Below are 13,845 nucleotides of genomic sequence, written 5' to 3' on the forward strand. Positions count from 1 at the left end.
GAAAGTTTTGAGGTTCATTTATTATTTCTGTCTGGAGTAAGACTCCCATTTCTTCTGGTTGACTTCGCTTAGTAAGAATTAAGAGTCGTGTGAATAGGGAGACTTATGAAAATTTGATTTTTTTTCATTGTGTATTTCCCCCTCTGCCTAAATATATTTTGATTCAGTGCTTCAGTGCACCTTAGTGTTTTCTTCTCTCAAAAAAATATGAGGTTTGAGGGTTATGTTTATGTCTAAGGCCTAAATTGGTCTTTTACTTGTATTTTCATATTATCTTTTCTTTTTTGCATCCTGGGAACACTTATAAATTATAAAAGTAGCTTACATTTTGAATGAGAGCATCCATTGGAGTTTCTGAATAACAATGACATGGTGGTAAGTGAGAGGTGATTGCTCATCTGTCACCAACCACTAGGACCAAAAAAAAAAAAAGCATCTCCCTTTCTGTCAAGTGAGGAAGTTTAGATCTTATTTTAAATGTAATAGGATACCATTGTAAGCTTTAAATATGGGGGTAACATGATATTATTTATATTTTCATAGGGTCATTTTGTTATGTAAGAATGGTTTCTAGGAGACGACAGGTATTAATACAGAGAGAAATTAGGCTATTGAGGTAGTCTAGGAGAGAGATGTTGGTGACTCGAGCTAGAATTGTAGTAACAAGATAGATGTTGTTGGACTTGTGTTCCATTTTGAAGATGGAGTTGACACAATCTACTACTGATAGATTGAATGTATGTGGCGGAGTGTGAAAGAGAAAGATTAAGGAAAACTCCTTGGTGTTGTTCCAAGAGGGTTAGAAAAACAGGAATTCTGTTTGGCCATGTTATGTTTGAGATGACTTTCTGACTTCCATTTGTTGATGTCAGGTTGATGGACGTATGAATTTGGAGTTTTAGGACATATGAGTTTAAAGTTCTCAGGAAAGGTAAAGGCAAATGTATAATGTGTAGAAGATATTTAAAAGCCATGGGATCTAAGCCACTTAGGAAGAGCAATTACATTAAAGAACAGAAGCAACCTACAACGTAGTCACAATAGAGCCTTGGACAGTTCCAGCATTTAGAGATTGAAGGAGAGTAGTAAGAGTCAGCAAAAAAGGCTGAGGAAAAATAAAATGCCACCAAGAAGAGGAAAATAAGGAGAATATGTCTCAGGAACAAAGAGTGAAGAGTTTAAGAACTATGGATGGCATGGCATCAGTGTCAAATGCTAGAGTGAAGTTGTGTTAAGAAAAGAACAGAGAATCGTTTTGGAATATGGCAACGTGGAAGTCACTGATGAGAGCCATCTCAGTGGCAGATTAGTGATCGAAACTCTATTGTTATAGATGAGAAGAGAATGTGAAATGAGGAGGTAGACATAGCAACTGTTGACAACTTTTTCAAAACACTTTGCTGAGAAGAGGAGCATAAAAATGCTGCAGTGCCTAGAACAGAATATGACATCAAGGGAGGTCCTTTCCAGATAGGAAGTAATATATTAATCCAATCCCCGGTGACTTACTTCACACATAAAGTAATTATTATTCATTGTCATTACAAGTATTATTCAAGGAGAGTGAAAAAACTAGTTTGAAACTCAACATTAAAAAAACCTAAGATCACGGCATCCAGTTCCATCATTTCAGGGCATATAGAAGGGGAAAAAGTGGAAGCAGTGAAAGATTTTTTTCTCCCCCCTTGCGCTCCAAAATCACTGCGGACTGTGACTGTAGCCATGAAATTGAAAGACACTTGCTCCTTGGAAGGAAAGCTATGACAAACCTCCAGAGCATATTAAAAACTAGAGACATCACTTTGCTGACAAAAGTCTGTATAGTGAAAGCTATGATTTTTCAAGTAGTCATGTATGAATGTGAGAGTTGTACCATAAAGAAGGTTGAGCACCTAAGAACTGATACCTTCAAATTGTGGTGCTGGAGAAGACTCTTGAGTGTCTTAGACTGCAAGGAGATCAAACCAGTCAATCCTAAAAGAAATTAACTTTGGATATTCATTGAATATTCAGCTGAAGCTCCAATACTTTGGCTACCTGATGTGAAGAGCTGACTCATTGGAAAAGACCCTGATGCTGGGAAAGATTGAAGGCAACAGGAGAAGGGAGTGTAAGAGGATGAGATGGTTAGATAGCATTACCTACTCACCAACTCAATGGACATGAATTTGAGCAAACTCCAGGATATAGTGGAGGACAGAGGAGATTGTTGCAGTCCATGGGGTTGCAAAGGGTCGATACAACTTAGCTACTGAACAAAAGCAACAAAAATTACTAGAGCAAGAGGGTTCTAAAATAGAGTTAATAATAAGTAAGCTAGATAGTTTAGGAAGGAGTTAGTAAGAAAAAAGGAAGCTAGGTGGAAAATTGCTAGAACAGCTCTTTGTTATATTTTAGTTTCTTTTCTACTTTCAAATTTGGTGCTTAAACAGATTCACTCATCAGTAGCTCTAGGTTCTCTGATTAGTATTGATTTCTGTCCATTTCTAAGGACCAGGGATTAATCTAACTAGATTTTTTAGCTGGTAGAATTGGATCAAAATACATGTAAATTTGCGTTTATTTGCATAGTCTCCTGCTTTGGCTGAACGAAGACTAAAAATTTTGTTTGCTTACCTCTTCCAAGGGAGGAAAGAGGGCTTATGAAGGAAGCTTAAGGATGTCTGCTCTCAGTCCATTTTCACAAGCTAGGTCTGGGTCCTATAGAGCAAATGATTTCAGGTAAAAGAGCTGTTTTCCATAGAACTGTTCTGAAGCACAGCATTACAAGGGGTGAATCTTCCAATTCCAGATGACAGAATATATAATACAGAGCCAGTCATATCATTCTTTTTAAAATGTTGTCTTTTATTGACTTAGAGGCCACCATACTCTCCTGATTTCCTCCCGCCTCTGTGGCTTCTCTTCATCTTTATCCTTTGCGCTTCTTCCGTATCTGATGACAGTGTGGAAGTTAGTTTCCTGGTGCACCGTCTTATGCTTTTTTTTTTTTTTAACACCATTTGGAACTTTCTCTGGGTGATCTCATCTGCTTGCTTGGTTGAAATCATTGCTAACATGCTGATGCTTCCTGAATTTATATCTTTGGCTGAGAACTCTTTTCTGAACTCTGGAGTGACATATCCAATTGCTTACTTATTTGTCTTTCTAGCTATCTTACATGCTCCTTAAATTCAGCAACTCATCATCTTCCCCTTTCCTTTCCCTCAATCTGCTCCTCCTTCAGCATTCTCTGTCTTAGGAAATGTTAAGACTCTGTGCTTGATTACTTAAGAAAGACTTCTGAGAGTCATTTTTGATGCTTCTCTTGACCTTCATACACCCCCTCCCACCCTTGTGGCAAATCGTCATTGTGTCTTGTTGATTTAACATCTACTTTTTGTCGTCCTGTGTCTCCATTTTACTGCTATATTTAATTCAAGCCAACTATTATCTTGCTTTGGCTACTTTATTAGCTTTCTAATTGATGTTTTTGCATCCACATGTGGTGAGATAATTTTTTGGTGTATTTATGCTCCTCCTTTATTTCATGAAATAATGAGTAGAAGGAAATTGTGTGAAAGAAATGAAGTGTGTATATTCAGTATCAATATCTTATCTTCCATCATGATGGAAAAGAATAAAAAAAGAAAGAAAGGGATTGTGGATGGGAACTCTTGGAGGCCAGTATTATTGCACAGTATTTCATTGTCCCCCTTATTTTGCTAAAACACGTTTATAGTTGTGTCAATGATTATAATTTTTCCTTTTCATATAATGACGATATGCAGTAAGCATTTCTTTCATGAAGAATCTATGGATACTTGAAATTTACTAGGTAGCAGAGTGCCTTATGGAGGCAGTTTGCAAGATTAGGTTGAGTGCTTGGATTCCCAAGGCTATCATCATTTCTGCACTGTGGTTCCCAGACAGTGGAGCTATTAGAAGTGGAGTTGGACCTTATTCATATGGATCTTGCTCCCTGAAGTTGTAGTGTTGCTTCCAGTTATCCTCTTGATGGTTATCAAGGGAATATTTATTCAGAATGAACAGTCCTAAAACTGGAGGGACTTACCAGATTGTATTTTCTGAGATCTTGGTTCTCTTTCCTCTAACAGATAGACCTTTTGGGTGTCAGAGCAGACAATCACTCTGGATGTTTTCATCCTGGAGTTTAAATCTAGAATTGGTACCCTGTAGCCTAATTCTTGAATCTGATAGGAAAGGTATTCCTGCTGTTGCCAGCTTGTAAGTGTGGAGACTGCTCTGGTAAGCACTGCTTTGGACTATTGAAGCGGCCCTGAAGTCCTTCTCCTAGCTCTGCAACTTGGTTACGGCGCAGTGGCGTTAGCCCTTATAGATTTGGCCTAGACAGAGGGCTCAGGGAGATGAGAATGATGGTGGGACTTCATACATTTGTGGATGCTTTCACTGTTTTTCCTTTCCTTTCTGAATTAGATGGTAGAAACTGTTGAGTCTGTTCTGCTGCAGTGATCAAAACTAGGGTGATTGGATAGAGTTTAAGCTCTGGAAAGTATTACAGAATTTTTTTTTTTTTTTTTGTATGTCAGAAAACAACTGAAAACAACACTATCAACACATTTTAAAAAGCTGATTTTGAAAACTGCTGTAGGTATTTTGAACTAAACTCCTTTCTGATTTTTATATGAAATCTTCAGACTTTTGAACTTATTTAGATCTGGGCTACTCTTCCTCTGTTTCTTTCCTGGATGTACTATATGGTCCACCCTAAGTTGAAGCACAAGCCAGTTTACATTTATTGAACGTCTTTTCTTTCCTTTTTTTGTTAGAAATTTCATCTTCTTCCTATTTCTTTGCTTATTTGTTCTCCCTTAGGTAAATGGTTTCATGGTCTTGCCTCAGGGACATATTTACAATGCAAGACTTTTATTTGCAAAGCATATAAAGACACCTTGTTCTCTGGACCATCTTCTTATAAGCCTTAGATTTTTATCAGATGCTTCAGAAAGTCAATGGAACAAGAATATTACAATAGAAGAGATGGTGCAGTTGTTATAATTATATAGATAGAACTACAGATCTATATTTTAAGAGAGTGAAAGATTCTTTTAATGTTTCAGGGATTTTTCTTATGGATTATACATACTATATAACATAATTTCACTAATTATTAGTACTATTTAGATGTTTTCATGTGTGTAGCATTTTAATAGAAATACTTTGGTACTCTTAAACATTAAAAATAAATCCAGACATGTTTGGAACTAGACATCTTCAGAACATACAATTTAAATATGCCATAATTGTTTGTGCTTAGAAACATGTACTGTTAAGAGTATAATTTCCTAATTTTTACTTATTCATCTAATTTTTGAGTTTGCATTAAACTTCTTAAGATATCTCACTTATTGACACTAGAAATTTGTAAACCAGGATTCTTAAATATTAGTAATTTTAATTTAAGACTTCAAATATTTTTGAAGATAATGTAAAGAAGTTAGTGCTAAATTTTGTTTTCTCATTCATTTGGATTTTCATAGTAATTAAGCAGTTTTACTGATTACAGAATTTTAAGAACTTACTGATAAAGAAGAAAACAGATACCACTGCTAATTTGTTGTTGTTTAATCATTAAGTTGTGTCTGACTCTGTGAACTCATGGTCTGTAGCCTGCCAGGCTCCTCTGTCCATAGGATTTCCCAGACAGAATAATGGAGTGGGTTGCCATTTCCTTCTCCAGGGAATCTTCCTGACCTAGAGGTGGATATAGCCAATCATGTGAAAACTAATAAGCTAGTTTTTTATTTACTTGAGCATTACTAAGCAAAAGTTTATGGGCTAGCATCATAATATATTATGGTTAAAGATTTCACTGTAATTATAGAATTCTCCACATTACATAGTTTACATTTTGGTCTTTCTTGTGGATAGTGTACCAAAAGCTACAGAATAATGGAAAACAATTCTGTGATATTTTCACCCAGAAGTAGTCAGTATCAGCATTTCATTGTTTATTCTCCTAGTGTTCTCTCAGAGTTTGAGCATTTCAAAAGTTTTTGCCACATACTACTTAATATTTCTCAAAAGGTTCTATCAGTATACAGTCCTGACAATAAATGCAGTTTATTTACGTGGCCATCCTCTGACATTCTAGCCAACACTTTGCCAATTTAATAGGCAAAATGAATTATGTTATTTTTATTTGAAAATTTGAGATTGCTTTAAAAAGGTTTAACTTTTTAGTGTTGATTGACTTTTTTCCTGTCATCTTTAATGAAATTGCCTGTGCTGCTTAAAGTTTCTTAACATCTTCTATGGGTACTCTAGTTAACACTGTTATTTCCATTGAGGAGCTAAATTTTCTAATAGAATAGCCACAGAGAAAACAGTTGCTACCAACTATACCATTTGTGAGTGTTAATGCCTCTGCAGGACTAGATGTAAGTATGGAACTGACCTTACTTGAAGGACATTCTGAATTTATCTCATTTTTTGCAGAAAAGGGTAAGCATAAGCATTTTATCCCTTCAACATCTAATGAACAGAGATATAGAACTTTGCACAAAGAAATCCTATAAATATTTGTTGCATAAATAAATATGATGAATAAAAGATACTTAATGCTATTGTTGGGCTTCCCTGGTGGCTCAGTGGTAAAGAATCTGCCTGCAATGCAGGAGACCCTGAGCTGGTTTGATCCCTGAGCTAGGAAGATCCCCTGAAGGAGGGCATGGCAACCCACTCCAGTACTCTTTACCTGGCGAATTCCGTGGACAGAAGAACCTGGCGGGCTACAGTCCATAGAGTTGCACAGAGTCAGACACGACTGAAGTGACTAAGCAGCAGCAGCAGGAACGTTATTGTTAGAATCTTGGTTCCAATAATTTGATTCCTTAGTTCACAGTGAGGTTACTCCCACATACAGCATACTTTACAGTTTATAAAATACATTTGTTTTGATATAATAGTACCCTAAGTAAGTTATGTAGTTTATTTTACATTTGAAGAAACATAGCTCAGATATATAAAGTGAACATCCTGAGGTTTTATGGCTAGGTAGAGTTGAAATCAGTACTTAAACCCAGGCCATTTGACTTCAAGTGCTATGTTATTCTGTCCTTGTAGAGGCTTCTGATATTTATATTACTTGTGAGCCTTCAGTATATAGAAAATTTAAAACAAATATTAGCTATAAACATTCTTTATAATATTTAGGATATTTATAACAAATTACAAGGTCCATCCAATGCACAGTGCTTTTGGTTGCAAATATTGGTTGTTCTTGTATTTATGAACCTTATCACATGATATGGCAGGACAAAAGAAAAAACAAACACAGAAACTAACAACCAAATTAAGCCCTGAGCAGTTTCCTGTACTACTTTGTGATGTTACTAAAACATAAAATTTATAAAATTTCATAAAATTTAGGCTTCTTATTTATTAAACATCTCCTGTCTATTAGGCATTGTGGTAGACAGATAAAACAAACATGCGTCTTAATCTCATGGAACTGAGAGTGAAAGGCAGACTTTATTCAAGTAAATATATAGTTATGCTTTTATCAAACGCTGTGAAGAAAAAGTATAGGGTACCATGAAAGTGGATAATGGGGGAAAGAGTCGGACACGACTGAGCGACTGAACTGAACTAGGTTAAAAAAAGTTTCTTGAGAAAGTGACATTTGAGCCCTCAGGATGATACTAGTATGCGAAGGTGAAAGGTAGGGAAGTAGGAGAAATCTCTTCTGGAATGTTGAAGAAACCGTGAGGAAGCTGACCCGTACTGTGTGTAATGTAGTGACAGCTGGAAAATAAGGCTCCAAGGAAGGCAGCTGCTATATTATTTACTCTGAAGAAGCCATTTTGAGACTCATTCCAGTAGTCTTTCTATTGCTTAGACCATTTTTGAAACACAAAGCACAGATTTCTTTAACGACAGATTATTTTGCAGTTTAATCACCTTCTTATTTAACAGACTTGCTTTAAAATGGCTTTGGATTATTTATAAGAATTTTAAAAATATATTTAATTTACTTTTGCTTACGCTAGGTCTTCATTTTTGCATACGGGCTTTCAATAGTTGTGGTGGGCGAGCTTCTCGTTGCTGGGGCTTCTTTGGCTCCAGGCCCCTGGGCTTCAGTATTTGCAGGACACAGGCTCAGTAGCTGTGGTGCCTGGGCTTAGTTGCTCCATGGCATGTGGAATATTCCTGGAAGAGGGAATGAACCTGTGTTCCCTGAAGTGGTAGATGGATTCTCATCCACTGTACCACCAGGGAAGTCTCTTATTTATAAAAATTGAATCTACCCACAAGGCATTGGGTATATATATGTGTATATATACACACACACGCACACACACACACATATATATATGTGTGTGTGTATGGATGGATATATCACAGATACTATAAGTTTTGGAAATTAAGAACTTAAAAATGTATATTTCCACTTATAGAAACTGACCTTTCATAGATGTAAAAGTCAACTTGTAATCAAAGGCTTAACAATTTGAAGCACATCAGGTTGCTTCTGTCTGAGTTAAATGGAAGAAACCCACTTAAAATTGTGAATTTAAAAAATTTGACATGTTTACTTTGAAATGTACTTGATTGCATCACTAGGAAATAGGTTTCTTATTCATGTATTGAGGCTGATTTATTTACAAATGGGCTTCCCTGGTGGCTCAGATGGTAAAGAATCTGCCTGCAATGCAGGAAACTTGGGTTTGATGCCTGGATTGGGAAGATTACTGGAGGAGGGCATAGCTACCCACTCCAGTATTTTTGCCTGGAGAATCGCCATAGACAGAGGAGCCTGGTGGTCTGTGGTCTTTGGGGTTGCAAAGAGTCATAGCTGACTGAATGACTAACACTTTCACTTATTTTTTATTTACAAATATGTGTGTGTATGTGTGTGTATGTGTGGGTACCCATGTGTGCATGTGTATAGAAGATAGAATAATAGGCAAGAAGCATGTGAGATGGAGCCCAAAGTAAAGACCTTTATTCAAATACTCTTTTACAAGCTGTGTAATCTTTAATCCCTTAATACCTTAGTTTCTTTCCATCTATAAAATAGTAGCAATGATCACTGTTTCATAATGTTTTCTAAATATTAAAAAATTTAGAAGTATTAATACTTAATAAGCCAAAAATAGTTTATGATTATTATGTGTGTATATATTTCATAACATATTAGTATATACCTATTAAAATCTAAAATAATAAGCAAAATAGGAACACTCTTAAAGTGAAGTCGCTCAGTTGTGTCCGACTCTTTGCGACCCCATGGACAGTAGCCTACCAGGCTCCTTCGTCCATGGGATTTTCCAGGCAAGAATACTGGAGTGGGTTGCCATTTCCTTCTCCAGGAAATCTTCCCGACCCAGGGATTGAACCCGGGTCTTCCACATTGTAGGCAGACACTTTACCATCTGAGCCACCAGAGAAGTCCTCATATGAGAACTCTCTTAGTTGAGGACAAACCCATTATTGAATATCTTAATTTATTAAAAAAGTAAATTAGTTGTTTAAAAATTTATATTATTACATGTTTACTTTTTATCTTTAAAAATTTTAGTATTGTTTCTTTTATGTTGTTATTTTGTGACATGTTTATTCGCATCAAAAAGAATTCATTAGTTTATAAAAAAGTTTTAGTGTATTTAAATAGGTACTTCAGTTCAGTTCAGTTCAGTCGCTCAGTCGTGTCTGACTCTTTGCAACCCCATGAATCACAGCACGCCAGGCCTCCCTGTCCATCACCAACTCCCGGAGTTCACTCAAACTCATGTCCATCGAGTGAGTCGGTGATGCCATCCAGCCATCTCATTCTCTGTCGTCCCCTTCTCCTCCCACCCCCAACCTTTCCCAGCATCAGAGTCTTTTCCAGTGAGTCAACTCGTCGCATGAGGTGGCCAAAGTATTGCAGTTTCAGCTTTAGCATCAGTCCTTCCAGTGAACACCCAGGACTGATCTCCTTTAGAATGGACTGGTTGGATCTCCTTGCAGTCCAAGGGACTCTCAAGAGTCTTCTCCAGCACCACAGTTCAAAAGCATCAATTCTTCGGCGCTCAGCTTTCTTCACAGTCCAACTCTCACAATTGATAGTGGTATATGTGTGGCAGGGGATAGAAGTTAAGGCTAAAAGTTGAGAGAAAAAGGGCTAAAAGAGATGTATTTGTTAAAGAAATGTCATGATTTAGGAGCAGTTAAAGATCAATAAATATATTGATCATCCTATAAGTGAGTTGATTTTTAAAATTTGGTTTACACACTACTTTTAGAGCATCTTTTGTAGAAAGATGGATGATCCTGGGTTTAGAGTAACTTAAGATTTTAGTTAAACCAGGGTTACTCATTTAGAATGGATGGTGATCTGGTACTCTAAGACCATTGTCACATTCAGGAAATATCCTTCTAAAAAATACTGTGACTGTCATTATTGGAATAAATAATAGTTGATAAAGTCTCTCTAGCCTTAGTTGTATTTTTCTGATTTGTGGGAAAGTTCATATTTTACGTGTGCTGTTTCAATTTTAATTGATAAGGTACACTTTTTTTCTAGCATTACTTGAATAATCATGTAGATCATACTATGTTTGGGCTTCCCTGGTGGCTCAGATGGTAAAGAATCTGTCTGCAATGCAAGAGACCCAGGTTTAATTCTTGGATTGGTAAGATGCCCTGGAGAAGGGAATGGCAACCCACTCCAGTTTTTCTTGCCTGTAGAATCCACATGGACAGAGGAGCCTGGTGGGCTATACAGTCCATGGGGGTCACAAAGAATTGGAAATGACTGAGTGACTAACACTTTCATACTATATATGGCCTTTAAAAAGGGCCCAGCTAAACATTATTCACTTTCCTTTAAAAATAAGTAGATGAAGACATTTTAAAATTAAATAGGAAATTAAGACAGCTAAGTACATGTTTTCCAAATGTCTCTTTCGAAGTATGGCATTACAAATGCAGGCAATAAAGACCCTATTGTCTGTTGTATTTTTATTGTTTCGTGATATCAAAAGAAGGATCAGCTGCTTGTTTTTTTAATGTTTTGGCCCTATGCAGTAGCCTATACACTAATGAGACCTATATACTCTGTTGCTGGAGTTATTCATTTTTCAGGGAAAGAGAAAAGAGTTGGGGAATGTATAATTTCTTCCCCTCTAACCCAGTAGTAACATTGGGAAGATACCTTGGCCCATTTTTATTACTTCTGAGATTTTATTGCTGGCAGCCAGATGTGCTGAAACTCCTGACGACAGCATCTATTCATTGCGTGTTTTTAATAGGCTTAGAGAAATATGAGTAGAGTACATGAAAGCAGCTCAGCTTCACACTTCAGCTGGGAATGCCCAAAAAGCTTACTGCTGTTTAGAATTCTTGCTACAGTCAGGAGAAAGCCGAAAGCCGCACGGGTACTGAATCTTCTACGACTGAATTAGAAGAATAATGACTGTACAATTAACTATCAACCACTGCTCATTTAAGCACAGTTTTTACAGAGCTCAGGAGAAATATGGAACTTGATTGGCATGTTTTTATTTGATGGTGTCTGCAAATAGATGACTTTAAAGACAGGTGGTAAGGAAAAATAAGAGAAGGGAAAAAAAAAAGGAAAATGCAATTTGAGACATTGCGCCAGGTCTGCAATTCTGTTTTATCTCATTTTCATGGGGTTTTTTCATCCCCACCAAATATTTTACAAAATGAGCTTTTTGGACAAACGCTGAACAATGCAAGGTGAGTAAAGCTAAACTGTTTTCTTTTAGAATTGATATTTTTAGAATAAGAATCTTAAGTCTGTAAAATTGTTCTGTATTGAAATGTTAGTATTATAAGGGTGTCGTCTTTTTAATCTTAAACATAAAATTTTGTGTAGTTCTTGATTTTAAAAAGGAAAATGAGCTTACTTCAAAGCACAAAAGCATCTGAAATTTAACTAGCTTGACCTGAAATATAATACAGGCTGTTTCGTGATTTCATTTTCTAATGAATAAAATGATTAATTTAATTATCTGATAGGTTTTTTCCTTTCTGATCACGGCAGTGATTGCATTGCATATGTAAGGATGGGGCTATATAATCATATGTGATTTGTTGGAAAATGTGAATTAGCAGTCATGCATGCTTTTTGTAAAACATGCAGAAGACGTTTTCTAGGTCCAAGACATTTCTCTATGCAGGGTAGATCAATAATCACTTTAAAACAAGCTATGTTATGGAACTGCTAATAATGCTTTGTATGAGATCGGCTAGTTTGGAAGGATGCTTTGTTATAAATTCCTATTGCTTTTTCAACTTGCTCTTTTTTCGGTGTGTGTGTATGTGTGTATGGTGAAGGTTGTTAAATCACGGACATATGTTTTAGATGGTTTCTCTGGCTTTCACTGTAACAGTTAGCTTATTAAAGAATGCTTTTGAAATGCAGTTTTATCACGCAGTTTTCCCCTCATTTAAGTTGTTTGCCTTTTGAGTATTTCTGATGTTACATACCTTGTTTAAGAAAGACTCCATTTTAACTAAATATCTGTAGAGAAAGATTGAGAAAGAAATACTGTGAACATGATATTGTACTGAAACCTTCTGGAAATTGAGGGGGAACTAAGAGTGCATAGAATAGTGAATGATTTTTGCTGGTCTCTTCTAGGATCTCTGAACAGTGGGAGGCAGGCTATTTTAGGATTAAAAAAATACCTATTACCCAGTATTTGTTTTAACTTAGCAAGTGAAAAGGAAGCTTTTAGAATTTATTGAAAATTAAAATGTTTACTCATGATAAATTTATCTATGACCTTTTCATGAAATATGGAATTACATCCGTTTTTTGTAAAATTTCACTTCTTTCCTCCTACAGTTCTGTTCAATTAACTAATTTGATTTTTTTTTTACATTTAGTTTTTGGACTAATTAAAAATATATGAGTTATGAAATTCTGTGATATTCTAAAAGAGGCTTTCTATATTTTAAGATACTTTTTTTTTTAGTTTAGAAATACATTGCTTGAGTTTCTGTAATGATAAAAATAATCTGTATTGCATTTTACATTTATGTAAAAGAGGCAACATGGCTTTCTTAAAATTTCCATTATCTGAAGCTATCAGACTTTTAGGATGGGTACTTATCCTTTATACATCTTTACTTTGTATGATTTCTGTTTCTTTTTTTGTAATGCCAAGAACTTATGTGTTTATTAATGTTAGGGCTGAGTGCACATTCACTTTAGAAGTTGTGCTATTAACAGCATGGTATGGAATTTGTTTTAAAGTAAATGCTAGTTTTAAAATTTGAAAAAAATCTATTTCTTGAGGGACTTTTGTGTATCCTTACTAAGATTCTTTTGCTTGGCTTCAAGTTTCTATTATAATGGGCATGCTCATAATTGCAATGCTTTCATTATTAAAAACCTGGAGTTTTAGGTTGCTGCAGTTAAACATCAAATTGTGAAGTTTCTAATGCTTCTGTGAGATCAGCCTTATTTAACTTAAAAAATTTTTTATCTAAAATTATCTGAAACTACCAGTAGTAAATGAAGAATTTATTCTGTCTTAGGAGGAATAAATCCCCTGTCTTTTTATCTTTAACTTGTTAGTCTTAAGAAAACATGACATTTTTTACCTTTCAATCCATTGATTTTCATAAATAAACTACTTGATTTACTTTTAATAAGCAAAACCAGTTATGCAAATAGTTATTATTTAAGAAATATGATAGATGAAAATGAGTTTATATGAGCTTGTAATTAGTACCTCCACATATTTTAATGTTTTGGTTTCTTTGTGTTTGAATCAGATACAGTAGTCTTTTAAAATTGTTACTTTGCTTAGACATTAAATCAGAAAGTAAGATGTAGAATAAAAAATCATCCTTGAAGAAAAA

The 13,845-nt window shown here is 35.4% G+C and overlaps 1 protein-coding gene across 40 annotated transcripts in view; it reads left to right on the forward strand.

Annotated features, from left to right (window-relative positions):
• RIMS2 (regulating synaptic membrane exocytosis 2) overlaps nt 1–13,845 on the forward strand; it is a 576,029-nt gene that overhangs the window by 210,869 nt on the left and 351,315 nt on the right. For 15 of the 40 annotated variants that reach the window (XM_088844726.1, XM_088844743.1, XM_088844747.1 and 12 more), the window contains exon 1: nt 11,588–11,709. The exons of 24 other annotated variants lie outside the window; for them this stretch is intronic. In XM_088844726.1, coding sequence (XP_088700852.1) covers nt 11,588–11,709 — 122 coding nt within the window. Of the gene's footprint in view, nt 1–3,637; nt 3,680–11,587; nt 11,710–13,845 lie in introns of those variants that run through there. One more of the 40 variants, XM_088844728.1, reaches the window with a different exon arrangement.

The sequence above is a fragment of the Moschus berezovskii genome, chromosome 16 (assembly GCF_049115385.1).
Source record: "Moschus berezovskii isolate FMDL1 chromosome 16, NW_MosBer_1.0, whole genome shotgun sequence".
NCBI lineage: Eukaryota > Metazoa > Chordata > Mammalia > Artiodactyla > Moschidae > Moschus > Moschus berezovskii.